The sequence below is a fragment of the Rhinolophus sinicus genome, linkage group LG09 (genome assembly GCF_036562045.2).
Source record: "Rhinolophus sinicus isolate RSC01 linkage group LG09, ASM3656204v1, whole genome shotgun sequence".
Taxonomy (NCBI): domain Eukaryota; kingdom Metazoa; phylum Chordata; class Mammalia; order Chiroptera; family Rhinolophidae; genus Rhinolophus; species Rhinolophus sinicus.
Genome location: NC_133758.1, coordinates 30,116,254 through 30,140,345, shown reverse-complemented (window position 1 = coordinate 30,140,345; position 24,092 = coordinate 30,116,254). Strand labels below are relative to the sequence as shown.

Sequence of the window (24,092 nt, the reverse complement as noted above, 5' to 3'; positions counted from 1 at the left end):
GTGCGGCGATCTGGAAACAAATCCACAATTATCTCCCAGATATGCCTTTATTTTTCCACCATCCCAGGAGCATCTGGCAAAGGCACTTTAGGTCCTACTCAGGATCTACATTTGCACCTTTGGTGACATAAGGTTGGTTCATGCAAGGACATCTTCAGTCCCAGGCTAAAATACTGGCTCTAGTTGAAATAGCACCCAACCGCACTGCAGGGTCGCTCCAAGGAAGACGGGTTAGGTGCTATGTTCTGGCTCTGACACTGTAGCTCTCATTGTCAATATCAGCATCCAGTTGCTGGTTCCTCCCCCGCCATTCCTCAAAAGTCAGGGACCCTGATGCAAGGTCACTCTGGGCTTAGTACTCATTGTGTTCCCTTCTGAATCATCACCTGGCCATGGGTCCATCTGATAGATGCAGCCTTGACCATGTTTCTGCACCCTAGTAGCACGGCATGCTGGGAAATTAATTATGATGAGAAGGTAGGTAGGACTCACTACATGGACAACTACAAATAGGGGAAGGTACCCCACAAGCTGCTGGATAGCTGCACATTTGACAAGTGTGCCCCCAACTCACCCCAGAGTGGGGGTTATGTCTTTGAAATAGTATTCGCTTGTGGTGAGCCACCCCTTGTCCTTTGGAATGTACCCAAGATGACACCGCTCTTTGTCCAGAAGAGCATGAAGAAGCCACCTTTAGTAATCTCTGGTGGGGAGATCCCTCTGCCCCTGGCCTGAGTTGCAGAAGGCAGGCTCGGATGGTGCTGACGTGGCATTGCCTGGTCACCCCGGCTATCCCCAGGTCATATACCACCACGGAGCGCTGGCAGCCAGTGGCAGTTTACTGGGAGCTGGCTGGGAGCAGCCTGCAGGCTGAGCCCTCCTGCGGGTGGGAGGTGTCTGGGCACATTAGCAGCGTCACTTGCACTGAGCATCCTCTCCTGGAAGAGTGGCATTTGGCAAAGTCTGTGTTCCTGAGAACTTGTGTTTCCCACGAATGGGAGTTAAAATATAATTTCTTCCTAGTTAAGGATTGCCCTTTTGAGGCATGAAAAGGTCAAATGAAATACCATTCTTCTCTTGATCTCTTGGCATAAATCGTAGCAAAATATCTGCTAAAGTTGTAACCATCTAATGAAGACATATGACAAGCTCTGTGAATATGGTAATGTTTTTTGTGTCGTGTCGTGTGTTCTGAGTGAATTTTCCTTGCTGGAGGAGTTTGGTGTTTTTTTTTTGTTCTTGTCCATTCACCCGCTCTTTTGTGCCAGAACTGAAAATTAAGTCACTCCTTGTTTAGAATTATCACTTAAGCTATAGCTAATCAGAGAAGAGGAGAAAGACCTTCAGAAGTGGAAGGGCAAAGCAATTGTTATGCTAGCAACATGGAACCACGTCTGTTCATTGCTTTCCAGGGCCAGGGAAATTAGCAGCAAAAACAGAAGCCCTGATGCCTTTGGATTATTATTCCTGACCCTGCCATGGTGACCTTGGGCAAGCCACTTCACCTCTGATAGGAGTTTATAAAAGTATTTGTAACATGAGGACAATATTACCCAATCTTGTTTCCCTGCCTGTATCAACAAGGATTCCAGCAGGGTCTCTTGCCTCTGAGGAGAGCAAAGCACAGAGCAGCATAGCTTAGCGATTAGGGACACAGGCTTTGAGGTTAGTCTTGTGGCTGTGTGACCATGGGGATGTTATTGCACCTCTCTGAACCTGTTTCCTTGTAAGTGGCGATAATATATTCACCATACTGCCTCCTTGGGTTGTTGTGAGGTACAATGTGAGGATGTATCTAAAATGTTAAGCTTTCTTCCAGGATATGATACATACTGAAAATGAGGAGCCCTTACTATAATTGCAGTTAAAACTTGAGAAGGTGATACACTGAAATGGGAATCACTGGATTTTAGACTTGGAGAGGTCTATGCAAGTCAATCACTCTGAGATCTAGTTTTCGTAATAAGAAAACCAAGGCTGGAGCCTTGCTCACAGGGCAGAGCTCGCTACCCCCCCACCCCACCCTTTTGCTTATTCCTATTCTGACTGCCTCTGAAAGGAAACTAGTGCCAGCTGAGGTCCACAGGGACTGTTGGAGAAGGTGGGGTTCGAGGTGAACCCTGAAGGGGAGGTGGAGCGGGCCGTAGGTGGAGCATGGCTGAGCTCAGAGTGGGCCTGAGAAGGAGGCTACTTCAGGGACATGGTGAGGACCAGTTGTGGTTGCGTAAGCAACCCCGGTGCTCCTTCCTTTGAGTAACTCGGGACACTCAGGTTGACTCCAGAGGGTCAGCCCTGAAGACAGCCGCTGCTTCTGTCTCAGTTTCCAAATTGGCTGCAAGGGCTGGTAAATACTCACCCCACCCTCACTCCTGTCCCCACAAGGTTGTGTGGGGGTGGGGAAAGTCAGATGAAATCCTGTGGTGTGGGCGTGGGGAGGGCCTGGCTATGTGAGGCTTGAGGCTCAGCAATGAAGGATGAGATTCCAGGCAGGGGCAGGGAGGGCTGGGAGGAAGTGGGCCTGCCCCCGCCAGCTTTGCAGTGGACTTAGAGGGATGAAAGGGTTTGGGGCGAGCTCTGATTAGACCCTTAGACACCTAACTTCTCAGCCTGTAGCTCATGAGCCCCAAGGATCTGTGTGTGCGGGTCCATGAATCCCTGAGGTTTCTGCACAGTTTGTGGAATGAGAGTCCACAAACTGCAGGGTTTTTGGGTGGAGAGGGGTTTCAACAACCTTTGCAGGGTTTTTGGGTGGAGAGGGGTTTCAACAACCTTTCATCAGATTCCTCAAGGGTTCTTTGCATCCCAAAATGTCAAATTTCAAGGAATAAGAAGCAGTTTTCCCTTCTCACTATGTGATACAAAAGTTAACCTTATCCAGTCACATCTTTGCCCGGTTTCTTCTGCCTCTAGACCTGGTAGGATGGAAAATCACCTAAAACACATTTTGAACCTAAATCTAAAAACATATGGAATCTGAAAAACCAAATCAAACCAAACAACAAACAACTCCCGACAAGTTATAAGGGAGGTTCTGCTTAGGATGTGGATGGGAGACAATGAAGAATTTCCCCCTCTTTCCTCTTAAGTGATTATCTTCAGCTGTGAGTGCAGGTGTTTTGTTGTCTGAGGCTTTTTTTGCAAATCAGTGAAGGGTATTAAGGGTCTCCTGTCTTGTCAGTGCTGTGCAAGGCTCACGTGCAGACCACCAAGCCCTGCCCCTGGTCACCGTTGGGAGAAAACTGGCCCTTTCAAACAAAAGGTGCCATCAGGGTGAGTTCAGTGCTCAGCTGAGTGGGGTCCCTGCACACCAACTGTGGGGCGGTGCTAGGCCGGCTGCCTCTGAATACCCTGGGAGAAAGCTCTTTAGAAACGCTGGTTTCTAGGTGCCTGCTTCAGGAGGTTTGGCAGGGGTCTGAGAAGCTTGCCTTTTAAAAAGCTCCCCCGATAGTTGGATGCTGGGTCAGGAGCCTACAGCACAGGTTTTCAATCTTGGAGAGTATTGCAACCCCATGAGGAACTTTAAAAATGTTTCTCCCACGCCCAGCTCTGGACCAATGAAATCAGACCTTGGGGGTAGGCCCAGACTCTTTTTAAATCTCCCACCAGGATATTCCACTATGTGAGGGAGACCGGTCCTGCAAGGGCTGCAGTGAGCCACACAAGAAAGAACAAACTCGCGTGCTGAGTGGACAGTGAAATTTGAAAGGCCCCAAGTACCTTCAGACTCTAGATTGTACAATGGGACAAAGACTGCAGCAGGTAGGCGTGGGGTAGGCCAGGCTGGGCTTTATCGTGTGGGTTGGAGTTAGATGAGAACTGACCTGCAAAGAGGGAGCTGTCACGGAACTCCTCAAATTACGGTAGCTAGAGGGTGGAGTGAGTGGACAGAATTTTGAGCAAGGAAGCTGGGATCAGATGTGGTCTGCTGTGAGGAGGAGAAGGGAGTGACGTTTTGGGCTTGAACCAGTGGGAGGCAGGCAGGGAGCTGGGAATCTGAAGATGGGATACTGTTGAGTGGAGAGAAACAGGAGAATAAAATGGACACAGGAAATTAGATGTATAGTGAACAGACGGCGGACTACTTAGAGAAGTAGTGAGGTTATGGAGTGGGGGCCATTTGGGGAGGGGAGAAGAGTTTATACATGTTAGTCTGAGGTTATGTCAAGCCACACTCAAGTGGGAGGTGGCCAGGTGGGAAATATTGACCTGGGACCCACGTGAAAAACATCAAGGACCAGAGAGACTGGTGGTGATCCCTTGGAGGAAGTTTAAACCTGTAACTTCTCTAAAAAAATGAAGTTTATTTTTAAAAAGTGGATAATTGGCTGTTTCAAGGATAATATATTGATTACAAGATGCTCTAATTTTATCTTTCTGCTCAGCCATCCTTAGGGTGTGGCTTTCATCTTTCATGCTTCATTGTAGTTACAATATGGCTGCTCTCCCTCCAGCATCACATCAAGGCAGGGAAGCATGTATTGGTTCGGGTACATCTTCTCTGTTGTAACGAAGAGATTCCAAAATATGGCAGTTTAAAGAAGATAGAAGTTTCTTTCTTTCTTGTGTAAGAGTCCCTATGTGGACAATCCTTGGGACCGGAAGAGCAGCTATGCCATCCTCAAGATGAGGATTCCGTTTCTGCATTCAGAGTTGCTTTAGCTTTTCCCTTCTCATCTGCCTTCCAGCTGCCAGGAAGAAGGAAATGGACAGAAGGACTGCATGTCCATTCGTTGTACACATAGCTTTCTCTCACATGCCGTTGGCCAGAACTTAAGTTCATGCCATGAATCTGGGCTTGTGTTCAGTTAACCCTCTATCTCTGTTACTATGGGTGAATAGTGGTCCCTGCCTAAGTAGAAAGAGTGAAGAGCAAATGTTGCTGCTGGCTCAGTTGGCTCCTTTAAAGAGCTTGTCCAGAAGCTCTACCAGCAACTTCCACCTACAGGTCACTGAAGAAAACTGTGTCACATGGCCACCCTTGCAGGGCAAGGAGACCGAAGAAAGCAGTTTTAGGTGGGTACATTTTAACCCTAAACAAAATTGAATTCTTTTTGTAAGACAAAATGGGAAAATGGGTATTAGGTAGGTAACCAGCGGTGTCTGCCTCAGCAAGGAGAGAGAAAATTTCAAAGAAAGGGCAGTTAAGAGCACCATGCCACAGAGAAATCAAGTTGTGAGAGGACCAAGGCAAGGCCAGGCTTATAGTAAGGAGATTTAGGGTGTCCTTGGAGAGAGAGGAAGGGGAAGAATGGTTGGGTGGGCAGATGGAAGCAGGTCAGGGAGAGAATGGGGGCTTAGAAGGAGGGGCAGCAGGATTGCATTGGAGCTGGGAGTTTTGAATGGGTTGAACAAAGCCTTTCTTCCCATTAGGGGACACCTGAGAGTGACAGGATAAACCTAGAAAACTCTTAGAAGAGAAGAAGAGTAAGTCTTTGTTTCTTAGACATGACACCACAGGCATAATAGTACTGTACCATTTTACAAGATAAGCTGAGGCTCGGAGGCTAAGTAAATCATATAGGATCACAGAACTGGCTTCAAAGTCTATGCTTTTTCCTCTCCTGCCTACTAGGGGAGACTGGAATGCATCTAGAGACGAATGTGGTGGCAGCTGGTGCTCTTGGACTTGGCGCTTTTGAGCAAATTAATCTTAGCTAGGCATTATCTTTTCTCTTGCTAACGACTGGTCGGAATCCTTCTTCATCTCTTTATCCCTCTGGCAGAGGACTGGCTGAGTTTCACAGCTCCAGAAGCTGCTAAAAGGAAACTTATTCCTGGGGCAACTGCTCAGGGGACCGAAGTTTCTGCTTCTGCCACATGGTCAAACATACTTATCCCACTCTTGATTGAAATCACAGTTTCGTTTTCATTTGAGTGGAGGCATTATTTGTGAGTATCGTTTCTGCAAGTGCAATAAAAAATCTTTTGGCCTTCAGTGCCACTCAATAAATTAACGTATGCATTTGTTCTTACAGTCACAGGCTTACATGTTATTGTAAAAATATTCACTTAAGAGACAGGGAAAGAACTGAAACACATGGGTTTCTGTGAGACTTACTTGGTTAAATCAGACTGCTCCCCTCCCCTCCCCCAAGGCCACAGACATTATTGTAGGAGAAACTTATGTATTCTAAGAAACCAGGAAGTTTTGGAAAGTTCCTTTCAAGGTACTCCACCATGTCCCTGGCACGTGTGCCTTGATCGGAGTCTCCTTGAATTGATCGTCTAGTTTGGATAATTTTCCTGTCACTTGGGTAGCACTGGCCTTGGATGTGGGCACCCGATTGGCTGTGGCTGGTCTCTGAAGCCAGTGATGTTTTCCTGGCAGAGGCAGGAATGGCATCTGAGTCTCCCTGGGGAGTTTCAGGTCAAACTAAACTGCCTTTGCCTTCTGGATCACGGTACTGCCAACAGGTGCATTTGGAAGTAGTGGCAGCTGTGAAACTGATACAGCACGTCAATGTCAGGGAGAAAAAGATCATCACTGAAATGCTCACACTGAATCCACAGTGACCGTCTCTCACTGATTTCATGTTCGGAATATGGAAGCTCCCTGAAGGCAGATGCCAAAGTTTGTATTAGAGTTCTCCAGGCAAATATAACCAATGAGATACCTGTCTATCCATCTAGTCTAATATATCTAATCTACTGAATAGACTCCATCTGGTCTATCTGGTCTATCTAGTCTATCTAGAGAGATGCATTTCAAGTAATTGGCTCACTCCGTTGTGGGGACTGGCACATTTGAAATCTGTAGAGCAGGCCAGCAGGCTGGAAATTCAGGTAAGAATTGATGTTGCAGTCTTGAGTCCAAAATCTGCAGGGCAGACAGGATGGCTGTGTTGCCATTTTGAGGCAAAATGTACTTCGTGCACCTCTTACAGAGTCTAACATACACTAGGCACCAGCGAGCATGTGTGGAGTGAGGGAACGAATGAAGGACCCCCCCATCTGGGAGGCAGCCGTAGGGAGGTGAGAGGCGCACAGGTTCAAAGTCAGGCTGCCTAGGTTGAGTCTGACTTCTGTCACTTTCTAGCTGTGTGACTTCAGCTTCGTTGCTTAACCCTTCTGGGCCTCCACTTACTCATTTTTAAAATGACAATAATGTTATCTATCTTATAGGACTTTTGTGAAGACCAAATCTGTATAAAGTGATTAGCACTTTATCTGGCACATGATAAGCATTCTATAAAGGTTAGCAACTATTATGATTATTAATTTCCGAACCCAAACTGACATAAGATTCCACTGGGGCAGGGGAGTGTATACTCATGATTCTTTAATTTTCCTCTGAAAGTTTTAGCCATAAAACAGTAGACAAGGACATATTTACTATAGAAGTGGGGATAAAATGTTTATTTTTAACCAGACGATTTGGTTATCTCCCCAAAAGAAGCCAAAAAAAAAAAAAAAAAAATCATCAGCCAAAATATTTTTAGAATCAATAATAGCAGTGAGATGGCCATACATGACAAAATACATAAAAATCAACCTTTATTCAATATGTCACCTTTACTTAATAAGAAAATATAATGCTAGAGGGAGGGTAGCTATCAAATTTAAACAGACCTTATGATGGGTGTTCTCTGTACATTGATATTTACTATATAGAAATAAAACATTGAGCTTCCTGTAATTCTTACATCTTTAGGATACAGCTTATTTGGTTCCTGGTGTGTTATTTTCATACTTGGTTTTCCAATATTTTATTAGATAATTGCATCTTAATTGTTTATGTATGTCCTCTTTGTTCAACTTTAGTGTTGAGATTAAACTGTTTCTCGATACTTTGTATCTATCCTTTGGAAGAAGGTTCTATAGTGAGGCAGCTGGACAGCAAAAGGCAGGATCTGGTGCTGGTGATTTGGAGTCAGACACTGCTTTCAGGCCCGGTTCTGTTTCTACCCACCATCTAACTTTATGAGGTTACACCATTTCTACAAGCTTTGCTTTCCTCATCTGTAACACAGTGGCCACATGAAAGGTGGGAGAAAGCGGAGGTGGGGTGAGGGAAAAGGGTGGGAGATGAAGGGCACCTGTAACGAAGGACCTGGCTGCACTCGCCACCACTTGTCTCTGCCTTGTCTGGCTCCCTCCTTTCCAGTACTTTCTGGGGCCTCCTCTTGTCAGGGAGCTTCCACAGCCCTCAGCTCCACATAGAAAACTCCACACACACAATTTCCACACAGATTTCTCCCATCGTAGGATTTTGTGTGCAGGGACAGGCAGGGAAGGAGGTAGACTATTGAAACAGAGGAATTATATGTGATAAAACTACTTAAAAAGAGACCTTTTTTGTTCTGTGGTCTCTTAAATTCCATCAGGGTTTAGCTTAACTAGTGCGATTGCCTGGTTTCTCAATACACAAGCACAGAAAAAAATGGCGCCTCCAGAATGATGGGGGGCCTGCCATGGCCTCTTCAGAAAGACGCCTAGTTTTCATGCACGTGCCTGGAATCCCAGCGCTACCACCCCACACGCTCACCGTGGGAATGGAGAATTCTGTGGGAAAACTTAAGCACTTCCTCAAAATGCAACTTTGCAGTTGTTTGAAGATAAAAGTAGGGGACCTTTTGAACTTCTCTAGAACTTGAGGTACTCGGCAATGTTTTCCCTGTCCATCCCATGCTTCCCCACTCGGGACATCTAAAGCATGTACTTTGTCTATTGTTCTTTTGGTGTTTATTATTGACTGATGACCACTGGAAACATGAGTTACAGACAGTGCTCCAGTTTGAGGACTTCAGGTGTGCCATTTCTCATAGTTAGGGTCTGGCCACTGCGAGGGGTCCCGTGGTGTCTGCCTCCAGCTCTGGGTGAGGCTGCACACCTGCTGGTGGCTGCCCCCACCCCAGGACACCTTTCCTGGCAGTTCACACAAAAGGCCGCTCCATAATTCAGTTCAGTGCATTCAACTGAAACTTGTTTCCTAGTGTGATCACAAGAATTGAAGGAGTATCAACATCAGGACTGTCGAGAGAAAAAAAGGTTTTTGTTGTGTGAGGGAGAAAGTTTGAGGAAGTCTGTGTTCATAGGAATCTCCGACCTGTCTTCTGAAGATGGGCAACGTGTTATGTGTTTGTGGTAAGCTCCCTGAGACTAGTACCTTGCACACAGCCAATGTAAAACAATCAAATGAACAAAGTAAGAAGGAGGGGCTCATCGGGGGTGTGAGGGGCTGAATGCAGGTCTCTATGTACAAGTAGCTGCTGGGCTGAAGGCCATTGCATACTTTTGTAGGACTATGCAACTGGTTTTCCTTTCTCCTTTAAAAGAATTAAAAAAACAAACACCAAACCATTTTGAAACTATGCTTGCCCCTCTTATCTGGTCTCAAGAATAAAAAAATATAATTGTTTCAGTGATTACTATGAATTCATAATCACAATAGTTACAGTGTATCCTGGTGTTTCTTTCCCCTCCAACACAACCATAAAACCAAGAAGCAAGAAAGCCCAGCGAGATTCTGTTATAAATGAAGCCCTGATGGGCAGAGATGAGAGTGGCCAGAGGAGTGATGGGACGGGGAATTCAGCCACTGAGAGACCCAGCAGGTTACCTGCTGCCATGCTGGTTGGCTGGCTCCATTTTACCTTTGTTTATTGTCTTCCCTCTTTCTCCAAATCTCAAAGACATTGTTTCCCCCAGGTAGCAGAACTCATGTTCCCCCCACCTCATTTATCATTTTCTCTGGCAACTGCTCTGTGCTTGAGTCCTTCTTTGCATAAAGTGAGATGAATCCTCGTAGGACTAGAATTGGGGAGAGGGCCATCCTTTTCTTCTTCCTTGTGAAAAATGAAGAACGAAGCAAAGGTGAGGCAAGGTGTGGTGTAAGTTGGTATTCCTGATAATAAATACCCCATCAGCTCTTTGGTGGACTCCCATCTTCCTGTAAAAGAGAAAAGCCTTGCAGTCTTGAATTGACACACCGCAAAGCAGCTCTTTCTGACCCCCCACTACGTATGTGCCCTTTACCTATATCCAGAAAAATGTAAAAATAGCCATGGGAATGATTAAGCAGATTTGTGTTGTTACATTCCAGGGATTTCACTTCATGGTCACAGATTTCAAAGTTTTCCCAACATGGTCAAGCATGAGTACAGGCAAATTCTGTGGATGGAACAAGCTGACCGGGTTAGGCAATAAAATGCGTGTGTCAATCCAACGGAGTCAAATTTTGTTATTTTATTTTCCCTAAAGCCCTGTGATGTTATTTCAGGGTAGATTCTTGTTCTGTTTATGTCCGTGTTTGTCTGTAGCCTCTCTCAGGTGGGTGTGTCAGTACTTTCAAGCTGACTGACAGCGTCTAGGCGTCTTCTCACCGACTCCTCTGATGCCCATGTATGTTTTGTCTCTGTTTTCTCTCTGTCAGGCGGGGCAAGAAGCACAGCATCATTCTAAGGACTCAGCTGTCTGTGAGGGTCCATGCCTGCATCGGTGAGTGACATCTGCTCGGGGATACTTACCATCTGCCCTCAGTGATTAAACAAGTGATGAGAAATGCCACTCTTGGGAATACAGTATTCACTGTTATGCTGTTTACTTCGGTTAGCCTCTGTCACTGGATGGTTAGAGTTTTTAGTGAAATAATTTCTAGCGATCGTTTTTGAAGCCCTGGTTCGCATGACCTCTTTTGTTGTTTGTTTAGTGACTAGAGCTGGAGGTAAGACAGATTATTGATGAGATTTTTTTTGGCGATGCTTGGAGAGATGAGGTTCGTTCTGAGGCTGTGCCAGTGTGACTCTCCAGCCAGTTGAAGTAACCTTCACATGCTTCCTGGTGGCTGTGTGAAGCTCTCTGTGGAGAGTGGGGTCTGAGGCTCTGGTTTCGGTCAGGTGATGGAAAGGGAAATCTTAGGTCAGCGCAAGATGGGACACATGCGGTTACTGAGCAATAATGGTGTTGAACGGACGTGTTTGTGATTCAGAGTGGCTTACCTGCAGTCACTCTGAAACCCCACTGGGGCCATCCCTGCAGCCGGTGATTCTTTCTGGACCCACTGGTTTTTCTACCTATACACATGGCTTGAATGGCAATGAAAGCAATTATTTATGCTAAGTGGACAATCTCTATGTGAGGCATTTCTAAAACTGGCTTGGTTTCCTTTCCTCATGGCCTTGGGCCAAATTGAAGCAAGTATGTAATATAAAGAGAAAAAAAAAAGAAACTGAATTTTAGTTTATGCATAGAAGTTTTTCATATCTGAGTAATTTTGCTTTTACTTAATATACATTGTGGTCTTAATCCAGGCCTCTAATTAGGAGAGGATAAGTCATCCTGTGGAGGCCCAGTCTGCACCTGGAGTGTGGTGTGCATGGGTGGAGTGGAAGGAATCATTTCTGGCCCTTCCTCCTCCCTCCATCTCTACTGGGTCCCAAGGATGGGGTTGAGGGAGCAGCCAGACCGTGGAGGGAAATCTGTGCAATTTTACTTCATTTGGTGAGGCTGCAAGTGTCTCGAGTGGCAACCTTTGTCTGACACTGGGGCCAGCGAGTAATTGTGTAGCAGACTCATAAACCTCAGGGACTGGAGGGTCAGTGTGTCATGAGGGTTCGTAATCTTGTTGGAAACAAAGTAAGATCTGTAGGACCTTCAGCCAATGTTGACAATTTGCAAACTTCTCAATGACTTGTGACCTATTTTGGATAAACTCTCCCCAATACTGGGTCGAGAACAAATCCGGGCACATAACATGTGCTAAATACTGTTCAAATTCAATACTGTTTGAAATATAGATGATAACCAGTAGAGATTTGGGACATGAGTATACATTGGTGTTTCCCAGGAATACTAAAGCAATGGAAAGCAGATTTATACTAAAATGGGCTAGATCAAAATCTTGATGAGCTAACTCCTTTTAAGAAAATTTGCTCTTTTGCAGTATGTACTTAAATATTTCAGTATAGGAGTTTTTCTATTCAACTACCATGTTATCAACTCACTGCATTAATTTATGTATCCTGTAGTCCCATATCATCCATATAAAGCCCATATCTCATCCCCATGGCATGCTGAGCACCTCCAGCCGTTCTCCCCACTCTCTCCGAGGATACACATCACTTCCTGCCCAAGGGGTTGAATTGGGTGCTTATGGGGTCAGTAGGTTTGTTCCTAAACCTCCTTATGCCAATTGCACTTGTTATTGGAATTTTGTCATTTAGTGAAATCGTACATAAATATTCTATAAACTGTTTAAATGTGAGTATAAAAAGTCACTACTTTGAAAATTCATTGAATATTTTGGAAAAGCTTCAAAATGAGTATGAAAGCCTTTCTGTCAACATCAGTGGATTGTGACAGCTATAAAGAGGGGGAAATTAAAAAAAAAGGGGAAACATTATAAAAATATGGAAGGATTCTAGTCTTCAGAAGTATCTTCATTCTTGTTTAATGTCAAAGAAACTGAGATTGGAAATCATAGACCATGTTATTGGAGTGGTTCAGGAAAGAAGGTCCACACAGAATTTCAGATAGTGGATCCTTATTCAAGGAAAGGTTGGGGCTGAAAACAGGGTGTGAGGGTATGTCTGCTTATAGGCTATAAACAGGGTGACGAACAGTGCCTCATCACAGGCAAACCAGGATGGTCAGTCACCATAGCTGCAAGTAAAAATAAAGTTTTAAGGTATGTATGTATCATTTGAAAAGGATTTTCTGCTTTAATCCATTTTCACCACTAATTAGGCCTGAGTATGTCATATGAGGGATTGATTGTGTAAATTAACACCAGCACCCACGAAGCCAAAGTTTTTCCATTGTATTAAAAAAAACCCTCTTTCTCGTTCCATTTCCTATTATTGGCAAGGTCTGGAAAAGATTTATTATAATAGCACTAAATATTATCCTTTGGTTATGTATAGAAAATGGAATGTATGTATCATGTACATGAAGCACCAACCCCCGTTGTGACATATTCTTTCCCTTTCCAAATGGCAGTATTAGGTGAGATTTCTTTGGGATGAAAAAACACAAAACCAAACCTGGAACAATCGTCAGTCAAAATGACAAAAGAAAACATGACAGGGGGGGGGGCTGATGGGGAAACCTTTTCACGTCAGTTGTTTGGGTCCTTGTTTCTTTTCAAGATTATTGCCCCTCTTCACAATGTAATAAATAGGTGAGGTATTACAGCGTTGGACAATGGCTGCTGTCCGAGACCTCGCACCATATGCAGCTCCCCCAGCGACCTTCCTTCTCACGGTTGGACTGGAAGGACCCAGGATCAGCTTTGGCTCATGGGTTTAAAAATGCTATCAAGCAAATTTCTCCAAAATAATGTTTTTCACACCCTACATTCTCTTCTCTTTCGTTCCTGTTTTTATTGAGTACAAGAATGTTTAGCATCCAGGACTGCCTGTTGACAAATTGGAAGTGACATGCCTTTGGAATTCTCCAGTGTTAACTTTGGAACTCTGTACCCATGGGGATGTGAGTGGAGTCTTCATGTTTAGCAACTGAGCAAACCTCGTGAAAAATGAATGCCAGAGGGGCACTGCTTTGAGGGTCCCAGTTAGCAACGGAGACAGGTCTTTTCTGATAGCACAATGGTTCCGAAGCATTTGGCAGGAAGTGGGAATGAGATTTTGGTACAGAGAGAGGCCCCCAAGCTTTTTGTATCTGTATCCTCCCTTCCACTGTAATTTTTACTTCTTTGTACATTTTGAGGATGACCACTTGATGTAACACATCGTAGCAAATAATGCATGACTTTCCTTCTGAATCTAGTCAGTCCCTTGAAAAATGATGGTCATATTATGGGCATGAAGTTACAGATATGAATAAAATAATCTATGATAGGCATGAGAAGTCTGCATTTTATGAGGTTAGCTAGAGAAAATAAATTTTTTGGTTCCTGCAACTGATCCTATTTCCAGACACCAGAAAAATGTTCGGAGGGCCAACTGGCTCCGATGACTAAATCTCACCATGAAGAGAAAAGGAGCAGAAGAATTGTGGAGTGAGGAATGGAATTGAGGATTTTTAAAAAAAAGCTTTAAAGTCACCAGGATCCTAAAGTTAATATATGAGTGCTTTCTACTGGCTGACTTTGAAGGCATTTTGTTTGGCTTAAAACTTGTGTACGTCAGTTTTCTGCAGCAGACCCTACTGCCCCATTAAGAAAACAAACCCTCTCGATTGATTGTCTGGGACTGACACTGTCCAGTATCCAGTATTAAACAAAAGGATAAAAAAAATAGGCTGAAGATTCCCAAGGGTCATTTATGCTTGTAGTTAAGAACAACCTGGCGCAAAGGGTCTTCAGAGACATGTTCCCAAAACCCATGGGGCGATGAGGTCTGCTCACAGAAATGAGGTAGGCAGAAGCGGGCAGGGTGGCTGAGTGATTAATCTCTGCATGAGATTAGTCTTACTGCTCCTTAAAGGTCAAATCACAGGGACACAGACGACTTCAAAAGGCAGCAAAGGAGGAGAAGGCTTTTCATCCACTAATGTAGAAAAATAGTCAGTGTCCAACAACAGAAACATCAACAGAAGGAAGCATCGATATATCATTTGCAAAGCATTTTGTTCTCAAGAGCTGTCCTGCAGCTGTGTGCTTCGCTCTATACTGTTCTAGCAAAGAGGTGAATGACAACTAGTGGAGCATGTCTTCAAGAAGAATCTTCTAGTGCAAGACTGACTGAGGGGATTCATCTCATGTGCTAGCCAATTTAGAGGAGGTGGCTCCCTGGGGCACAGTGTTGAGAAGGATGCCCAGGCCATGTGCAATCTTAATGGGAAAGGGTCCTGTATCAGTGCTGCTTGCATTGGTCGTGATGGAGGTGGTGTGTGTGTCTATGGTGTGATGACAGTTCAGGGGCTTGGGGGGAGGTACAGATTCTGTCCAGTGTCTGAACCCCTTCTAGCTACGGTATGGAGGGCCGTAGGCTTCTGTATTCAGAGAGTGGGAGAGGAGCTGTAATCCATGACTGACCCCCTCCTTTGTTCCCCAATCCCTGTCTCAGGTTCTGCCTTTCTTCTTAAGCCTGCGAAGCCACCTTTCTGACTGGGCCGAGTATTGCTCCCTGCCTTTTCACCCCATCTCTGAGAATCTCTTCCCTCTACGTTCCCTGTGAGCTGGTCTTGTGTGGTGAGCCCTCCTGGTTCTTTAGGGAGGCTCCCCTCCAGCTTCCTTCCCCCTCGGGTGGCTTGCTGAGTGACATGTGACTTTGGAGTGGTAACTAGACTCCAAGGTGGTCTTTACTGCCCTTGGACTATTTGGAATTTCAATTAAAACTATAGGTTTCCTTCTGGAAACAGCAAAATACCTTTTAACACTCTAAGGCCCTAAAGCACCTGGGTGGTGTTTTCATATTAGCTAGTAAAGACAGGGAGACACCTGCGGCCTGTGTAGTGACGTGTGTTAGCTTGCGTGTCCAGCCCCTCTGGGCACTGGGGGTCCACACAGGTGATGCTGGCTCTCCATTGCCCAAGCTGGCAGTCTCCTCACGTGGGAATCCACTGTGTGACTGGAGAAACAGTAACACAGGCTGTTCTTCGGCCAGGAGACCCTCCCCCCAGAGCCATTCTTTCTTCCCTTGGTCCCCCTGCCTGCTTTCTCTAATTCCAGTCCTTGCCCTGGGCTTCCTGCATTCCCACTGGAGGCTGCTTCTGCTCCTGTCCTGCCTCTGCCACTGAAGCCTTGGCTTGCGGGGTGGGGTTCCCCCTGTCCTGTCCCTAGATGTCACAGTGGCCAAGCTCAGTGTGCTGGCCATAGTGTTCCCCAGTGGTGTAATGTGCAGTGGGTCACATTTCCTATTTTCTGTCCTCGTCGTCGAGATCTGCTGGTTCCCAGAAACCCTGAAGTCCATCTCCCACCTCGCCATCTATGGCAGAGTCTCCTGAGTGGCTGTGGCAGCCTTGGCACAGACTGGGCTTGGGTTTGAAATCCTGAGTTTCCCTTTGCAGCAGGAGACTTCTGGTGCCTGCATTTTTTTTTTTTTTAACTCCTTCCTTTTACACACCATCAAGTCTGTGACCTATTTTTGCCCAGGGTTCTGTTCTTTAGGTAAAAACAAGCTCTGTGGGTTAATCAGATAAACACCTCCCATCATCTGTTTCCTATTAACCTGCCCCAGCTCCCAGGAGGCAGAACCCACAGAATATCCACATTGGGTCTGGGCTGGGGGAGGTCAGCTTGTCAGCGCCTCTCCCCTCTGTGGGTGGCTACGTTTCAGGCAAAAAGAATATGGGAAGGCTATAAAACATACCACCAGGTTTGTTAGACTGCGTGAGTCCAGTGTTTAAATGCTGATGACTCTTCAGTTCTGTCACGTAGCTGTCCACAGATGCTATAGAATCTTGGAGTATATAGGTCACGAAAGATTTCTCACCAAAAATGAAAAGAGCAACTAGAGAAAGAATTTAGACAGTGGCCCTACCATCTACAGACATACAGGTCAATATAAATATGAGGATTGGGTAAAGACATGGAGACACATACCTATGAGAGAGAGTTAGCATGAGAACCTTCCCGATAGAGCTGAAAACTCAACATCAGCTATGGAAATTCAGAGGTAGCAAGAAAGGAAATCTGGACATGACCAAATGAGAATTGAACCACAGGAAAGAAAAGCAGGTGCGTCAGGGTCTCTTATAGCAGCTTTATTTCATATTTGGATTCTTAATCCCACCTTTTACTTTATTTAAATTATTCATTGCCTCTTTAGGACTTGACGTTTCATCTCTAAGGATCCCTAGATATCGGATAATAGAATTTGAGCATTGTGTTAGAACCATTATCAATGTGTTTGTTTTACAATGGCCTAATAATTGCTTAAATTCTTAAGAAGGAATGTGAAATTGTGGCAAAAAAAGACGAGTATATAGTCATATTGGTGGGGACACCTGTAGCAGATGTTATAAGAGGAATATAAGCAGCATGTGTGGGCAGGTAGACTCTAATGTTGCTGTCCAGCAGAACCTTTAGTTATGTCCAGAACGCAACCCTTGGTAAGGAAAACACTTTGCTCTGTGTTGCACAGATTGCCTTAGGGGAAAGTAATCAGCTGAGAAAAATGGATTTCACCCTTGAAGAGCTGACTGTGTTTAGTAATGCAGTTAAAAGTCCTCTTCCCAGCTGGGCTGCTGACTCTTGTAGGTGGAGCTGGGACTTCCATGTTTCTTCCAGGCTTCCATCCTGACCGGCTGGACACACGGCCTTTCATTTTGGGCTGCATGTTGGGAAGTCCTGGAAATGAAGGCTCTTAACCAATGAGACCTTCGCGCTGTCCATTCCAGCTTTAGGAGCTGCCCGAAAGCAATAAAAGGGTTCTGGCCTGGAGGCTGCGAGTGATTAGGAGATCAGGTCTTATCTGGGAAGATCTACGAGGTAGGGATTCTGTGTCAGGTGGCAGCTAGCTCTTGAACATTTAAAGGTAGACTGTTTTGTGTCTGGCACGGCACCGTTTCTGGCCCTTGGGAGGAGACCACAAAATGTTTTTTGATTAAAGAAAGCAACTAAAAGGGTCCTGGTCCTGATGAATGTTTAATTCGTTTACTTTAGAAGTGAATTTCTTTGGTATTCTCTCTGCAAGAAGAATAAAAGGCAGTAAACAGAAAGTAACATAGCCGTGGAAGTGGGTAGGATGTCATTTTCAAGAGTGTTTCCAGGAGGGAGGCTCTCAGTTTTACAGGGTACTGGGTGATTCTGATTCTGGAATTGCACTATCTGTGTGTGTTGGCCTGTGCATGGGTAGGGTAGAGCGATGTGTGTGGGGACTGGGGGACCACTTGCTGCCCCCACCCTGGGCGTCCTGGGGCCTCTGTGGAGCTGTGAGCATAAATCTTGGTCCTGAGGTTGGAGGTGAGATGGTAGTAGTTTGGGCCAATGACCTGATTCAAGGCTGCTCTGGGAACCGGTGCCAGCTTCACTGCTTTTGGGGAATGGGGTGGGACGCTCTTGTCCCCATCTTTGTTCCCAAATCATGTTCTCTGGATGGGTCTGCTGAAATGGAGAATGATAAAGCTCTTGAGCACACAGGCTCAGGCATTAAACAAGACAGTTGAATGCATGAAGAGGCGTGTAACTACCATAACACCAAGTTACATTGCTTAATAATTTTAAAGTTGAAAAATTATGTTCTCAAGACTATAAATGTCAAATATGCTGTAGGAGTTGACATTTACAACATGCTCAAATAGATAAGCTATTCAAATCGCACCTAGAAATACAATCTGTATGTTTGTTTTGCCTACAACAGTCAGTCACACTAGTGATGGTAAACTTTCACTACGCATATAACATAATTTTGCCAGCTGACTCAGTATCTGGAGGATTTTTTTTTTTTTAATTGGGGAATATTGGGGAACAGTGTGTTTCTCCAGGGGCCATCAGCTCCAAGTCGTTGACCTTCAATCTAGTTGTGGAGGGCGCAGCTCAGCTCCAACTCCAGTTGCCATTTTTCAAACTGCAACCTTGTTGTAGAGCTCGTGCTCTAACCAACTGAGCCATCCGGCCGCCCCTCTGGAAGCTCAGTGGCAACTCTTGTCTTCAATCTAGTTGTGGAGGGCACAGCTCACTGGCTCATGTGGGAATTGAACCCGCAACCCTGTTGTTCAGAGCTCGGACTCGAACAAACTGAGCCATCCTGCCTCCCCTTGGAGGATTTTTTAATGACTTGTTTGGTCAAGGGTACCTTAAAAAGCTGTCCCACGATGTGATACATTGGCCTTTCCTCCACCTCATCTCCCTGTAGTGAGCTGGTGGCTCAGGACACCCTGGGCATGGTGCCTGGGTCCTGGGGTTGGTGCGAGTGACATGGGGGGCCAAGGATGGGCTGACCAGGCACTGGTCCCCTTTACCAGGCATTGGCTCCACTGTCTCCCAGGCCACCAGGAAGCAGTGCAGAGTGCCATGGCGCACTTTGCACTTCATCAGAAAGCCATAAAACCAATTATCAGCCCATTAGGGACTTTGAAAAGGACAGCTCCACAAAGCTGTCCTGGCTGGAGTTGCCAAGGCCACTATGAGTCACTGATGTGATTTACGCTGTGGATTTTCTATAATGGAAGTTGGTAGAATCTAGGAGAGAGATGTATCCACTGAGATGGCCTCCCAGAATGCTTGGGACAGCTCAGGCTTCTTGAGGGCAGGACTGCTGGTCTGTGCCCATTTTAGGTATCAGGATGGTGATCCTCAGAGGGCAGCTTGGCCTTGGGGTCCTAGCTGCAGCCCCGCCTTCCCTGGCCTGTCTTCCATGGTTTGGGGCTCAGTCCTTTCCGGGTTCTCACTCAAGGCCTGGTCTTGGTCAGGACTCTTAGGGGGCTCCAGACTGTGGTGTCAGGCTCAGCGGGGATTTGGGAATGTGGGGTTCTGACTCTAGCACCCCACTCCTGGTTGTGGCAGGAGACCTCTGACCTGAGCCTTATGGAAAGGACTTGTGATGTCACCTCCAAATGAGGTGGTTCAGATGGAATATTTAAAATATACCATTTAAAAAGAAAAAAAATCCTTCTTGGGCATGTCTTTATTTTTCTTAACTAAATGGCTTAGAAGGCAAAATAAAAAATATTAAAAATTTAAAAAGCAGGGCCCTGGAGAGGTCCTGCTAAGGTCTGGGACTCCAGACTGTCGCTGAGGCTGTTGGTGCCTCTTCAGGGGTACCCTCATTGAGGGGAGATGGTGGGCCGGGGGGAGCAGTGGGAGGCAGGATTTTACTCTTGAAACCATTATTGTCAGGCAGGTAGACCTGGGACATGGCACTGACTTTTCAAAAAATGGGAACCCTCATGCTCCCCGTATGAGCTGCTAAAAGGACTGGGAGCCATAAGGCTGTCCTAGGTCGAGAGCCTGGTATCTGGCCGTCCTGTAGGATTTTCATGAACATGAGTTTTGTTGTTGTACCTTTCAAGATTCAAGTGTCTTATGGGTAGGCTTGAAACCACCACTCTCATTTATGTTACTGTAATGTGAGAAATGTCCAGATTTACACCCAACTTAGAAAATAACTCATCTACATTTATTAAATGCCTACTGGGCGCAACTGCTGTGTGAAGTGCTCTAAAGGGAACAAGGAGGCATATAAGTAAATGCAGTACCAATCCAAAGCAGTTCCATCCGTTCTCATGAGTCTCACTAGAAGCTGCATGCTTGAAGTTTCCAACTCTCCCCCGAGTTCTGGATCGGTAATTGAGATGTGTGCTGTGTGCACTGGACACCTGAACTTCAACCCACGTCCATCTCTCAGACCCCACTCCAACCCCTTTGGAAGGGCTGCTGCCCACCCACCTCTCCAGTGCTTTTAGCGCCATACAACCATCATTCGCCTTTTACTTCTCTGGATGTGTGAGACTTCTATGTCCTATTTCCCAGCAATACTGTGTGACCCTTAAGGGCTGGGATGGGAGGGGTACAGGAGCCTGGAAGGAGGAAGGAGTGGCATTTCTAGGAGCCAATCACAGAACTGCACTGAATTTCAGTTTCCCCACCTGCACTTGGGGACAGAGTTTATTTAAAAATCAGAGAATTCTCTGTATACATTTGAAAAGTATTTGTGTCTCTTTAAGAATGCAGTTACGTTGGGCTTTTTCTTGAATCTTTTGTCTCTCTGTTGTTTTTCTCCAAGAATATGTCTTCATATAATTCTAATTATGTCTACTCCTCATTCTTCTTCTGATTCTGTAAGGTTCCATGCCTTTCTGACTTTGACCTGATTTTTAAATTGAACTAGCTATAAGGCCCACGCTAAGCAGAGGGAACAAACCCCCGGAGCCCCCACATGACTGCTCAGGTCTGTTGTTTCTTATATATAAACAGAGAATGGACAGAATGTGTTCTTGGGACTGTAGCTCCGTCCCATGGAGGCCTGGACGTCAGAGTGGGGCAGGCAGCCCTCCCTTCCTGCCTATTCCTGAAAGATGTGTTTCTTTTTTCCCTTCCGTATCCCTTAGGAGTGCAAAACTCGCAGACCAAGAATTGAAGAATTCACTTCCTTATTTCAAAATGAACTTACATAATTACTGGTTACTGTCCTTTTCTGGAGCATTGATTTTTTTTTTTTTTAAGTTTTCAATTAGAGTTGTCATATAATATTATATTAGTTTCTGGTGTACAACATAGTGATAAGACATTTATATAACTTAGAAAATGACACCCCCCCCCCCCTGATAAATCTAGTACCCACCTGGCACCATATATAGTTACCACAATATTATTGACTATATTCCCTAGGCTGTACTTTCCATCCCTGAGATGATCCTGGAACATTGGTTGTTTTAAATGGGCTCCCTGTACACATAGACCCTAGGATGATGTGGCATGGATTTCCATTTTCCTCTAGTGAGGGTACCTCTCAGGGGAACCCTTATATCCCACTCTTCCTATAATATTTTCAGAGAGCAGGATTTTCTACTCGGCTTCCCAGGAGGATACTGTGGCTTTCTCCTGCCTCTCCTTCATTTCTGCCTGAGGAAAGATGGATGGATTTGGCAGAAGTTGAGCAGATGAGGCTCAGGCTCTCGCACTTCTTGGATTGGCCTATTCTTAGGACCCTCAAGGTCTTTGCTCAGCCCTGGGCAAGCAGCCTGCCCGTGTGTGGGGCCAGTGGTCATGCCCTGAGCTGCTGTGAAGCCCATCTGGCCACAGATGTGAGTCCAGTCCTCTCATGAGCTGCATCGGGGGTAAGGCTCCATCAGTCTGTGTGGCATCTTCTCCCATGTGCTTCTGAGTTCAGGAGGCAGAGACCACAGTGTGACCTATGGACCCCTGAAGCCCCACAGAGAGGTTCTCTGCACACTGGGTTTAGGAGTTGAGGACGTAGGGGCTTTAGTTCTAACCCTTCTCCCAGAGACATGAAGCAGCTTAGAGAGATAAGCTGTGTACACAGTAGAAAGGGGTGACGTGTCCAGAGGGAAATGACAGGCAGCTGCTCCTGCCTTTCTTCCCTCTGCAGTGATTCCGAAAGCTTGCAGCGCTGCGGTGCCAGGCTAAATTAAAACTGGAAGTGCCCTGAGCTTTGTTCTTTTTAAGGCTAGAGTATTTGAGGTTAAAGAGAGGGAGTGAGTCTAAAATAAAATGTGACTCTGTTGGGGTGTGTAGCCAGATGCCCTCTTTGTGCTCACTGTTCTAGTGGAGGAGGCTGAGTCTGTCCCCGTGCTGGGGTCCTGCTCTGACACTCACGGCGGCCATTGCACCAAGCTCTGTCCGTTTTGATTTTCTGCGAGTACGTTCTATACCTTGATCTTCTGAGTAAACACTTGTTTGAATAATGTAACCAAAGCAATTTAGGGCATCACACTCTGACCTCTGTTGTTTGGTGTATCAAGATGTGAACAAGACATGGTTTTGACACGAATACATTTGCAGCAAATTGGCTTTAGAAAAGTCCCTCTGTGAATGACTGATGTAAGGGGGGACACACATTCACCAGTGAGGGTGGTTCTCTTATGCCTGACGTCATTCTCCACTCAGAGCATTCTGAGGGGGAAGTAGGACGTTGTGAAACTATTGAACTCTGGGACCTGGAGTAATCATGTAATAGAATTTATAGAAGGACTGATTACAAAATTTTGGGGAAAATAATGACTGATCAATAACACGTAATTTATGCATGAAACCAACTTGGTAAGATCACAAGTTCACCTACTTGGGCAGGAAATGACACTGAATTAGCTTTCTTTCCCCTCACCATGAAAGATGGTTCATGAATATTCACCAGATTTTTGCCTATGTCTTGGGAAATTAGATTGGAGGGCAGAGAGCCTAAGAACTTGAACTATAGTCATCAGTCAGGGTTCTATTCCTGTTACTGGAGCTTCTTTCCATGAACAGAAGACCTGGTTTCACATAACGATGCCGACACGTCTGGGAGGGCGTGCTTCAGTGTCGTCGGGTATAGGCCTGCAGTGTGCTGAGGGTCAGAGCCTTTCTGTGGAATAGGTTTTCAGGAGCCTAGGGGCACTTGGCTCGTACTAACCACTTAAAAGGGGGAGAGCTCATGGAAGAGGTGGAGGGCGGCCATTTTACCAAGGGTTGGCCCAGTTCCTATAGCAGCACCTGAGTCTCTGCATATGAAGGGGTGTTTGTGGGTGCCTGGGCAGTATCTTGGATTCCAGATGGAGATCCCTCTGGCAGATTGGGACAGTTTTGCATAGTTGACTGTCTTGTAAGGAAGTGGTTGGTCATTGTGCATACCTCACAGTGTGGGTTGGGGGCCTGGATAAGATGACAACACACTTCCTGCCACTCCAGCTTCTGCTCAGCTGGGGGACTGCTGGTGGCTTCCCAGACAGGATGTGTGGCCCACAGCTTTGTGTTGGGGCCCTACCTTTGTTGACTCCTACTCAGACTTTTGGGCTCTGCTCAAATACTCTGCCAGACCACAGAGAAAATAATGTGTGGCCTTGTGTGTCCCCCACAGATGAGTTAGGGCATGTCAAGTGCTGGTCAAAGCCCCTGGCATGCACGTGGCGAGAGCTGGTTGTCCTGTTGCAGTGGCGGTGGTCCCTGTGTATGAGGGTGGACTTTGGAGCTAGGCCACCTAGTTCATACTGATGGTTCATATGCATCACCAACAGGTTGTATGGCCTTGAGCAAGTTCCTTCTCCCTGCCTCCCTTTTCTCATCTGTGAAATGGGACAGTCATTGGTTTGGTGGAGGTTAAGTCAGTTAATCCATCAGGTGCTTACTAGAACCCTTTCCGGCACATGGTAAGCACTGTAGGGGAAGTTATTATTGGCTTCAGTATGCGGTGGGTCTTCCTAAATCTATGTAAACAGTAAAGGCAGCAGAGTTTGGGATTATGGTGAAAGTTGAGCTGAAACAGCAGACCGTGGAGAGTCATCTTGCTTTTCTTCTCGAAACCCTCTCAAGTTTTCCTGAGATAGTGGTCAGATATAGTGGTCAGTGCTGACGGGTTTGCTACAAAAGCCCACCGTGCACAGGGGACAGAGGGAGGACTGCGTCCTGCCCTCCCAGGCCCTGACCTCAAGCTGCTGTCTGGTCTCCCACCCCTTCCCCAGGAATGCGGCAAGGACATGGGGAGCAAGGGCAAAGCTTGGTGGAGCCAAGCAGGATGCAGCTCTTGCTTCTCCTTTTGTCAGGCCTTGTCTGTTTCGTGCCCCGGCAGCTAATTTGTACCTCACCATGGTGT

General features: G+C 45.9%; 1 protein-coding gene across 22 annotated transcripts in view; it reads left to right on the top strand.

Moving 5' to 3' along the window:
• FHOD3 (formin homology 2 domain containing 3) overlaps positions 1-24,092 on the top strand; it is a 433,462-nt gene that overhangs the window by 53,729 nt on the left and 355,641 nt on the right. For all 22 annotated transcript variants that reach the window (XM_074340106.1, XM_074340111.1, XM_074340113.1 and 19 more), the window contains exon 3: positions 10,373-10,437. In XM_074340106.1, coding sequence (XP_074196207.1) covers positions 10,373-10,437 — 65 coding nt within the window. The remainder of the gene's footprint in view (positions 1-10,372; positions 10,438-24,092) is intronic.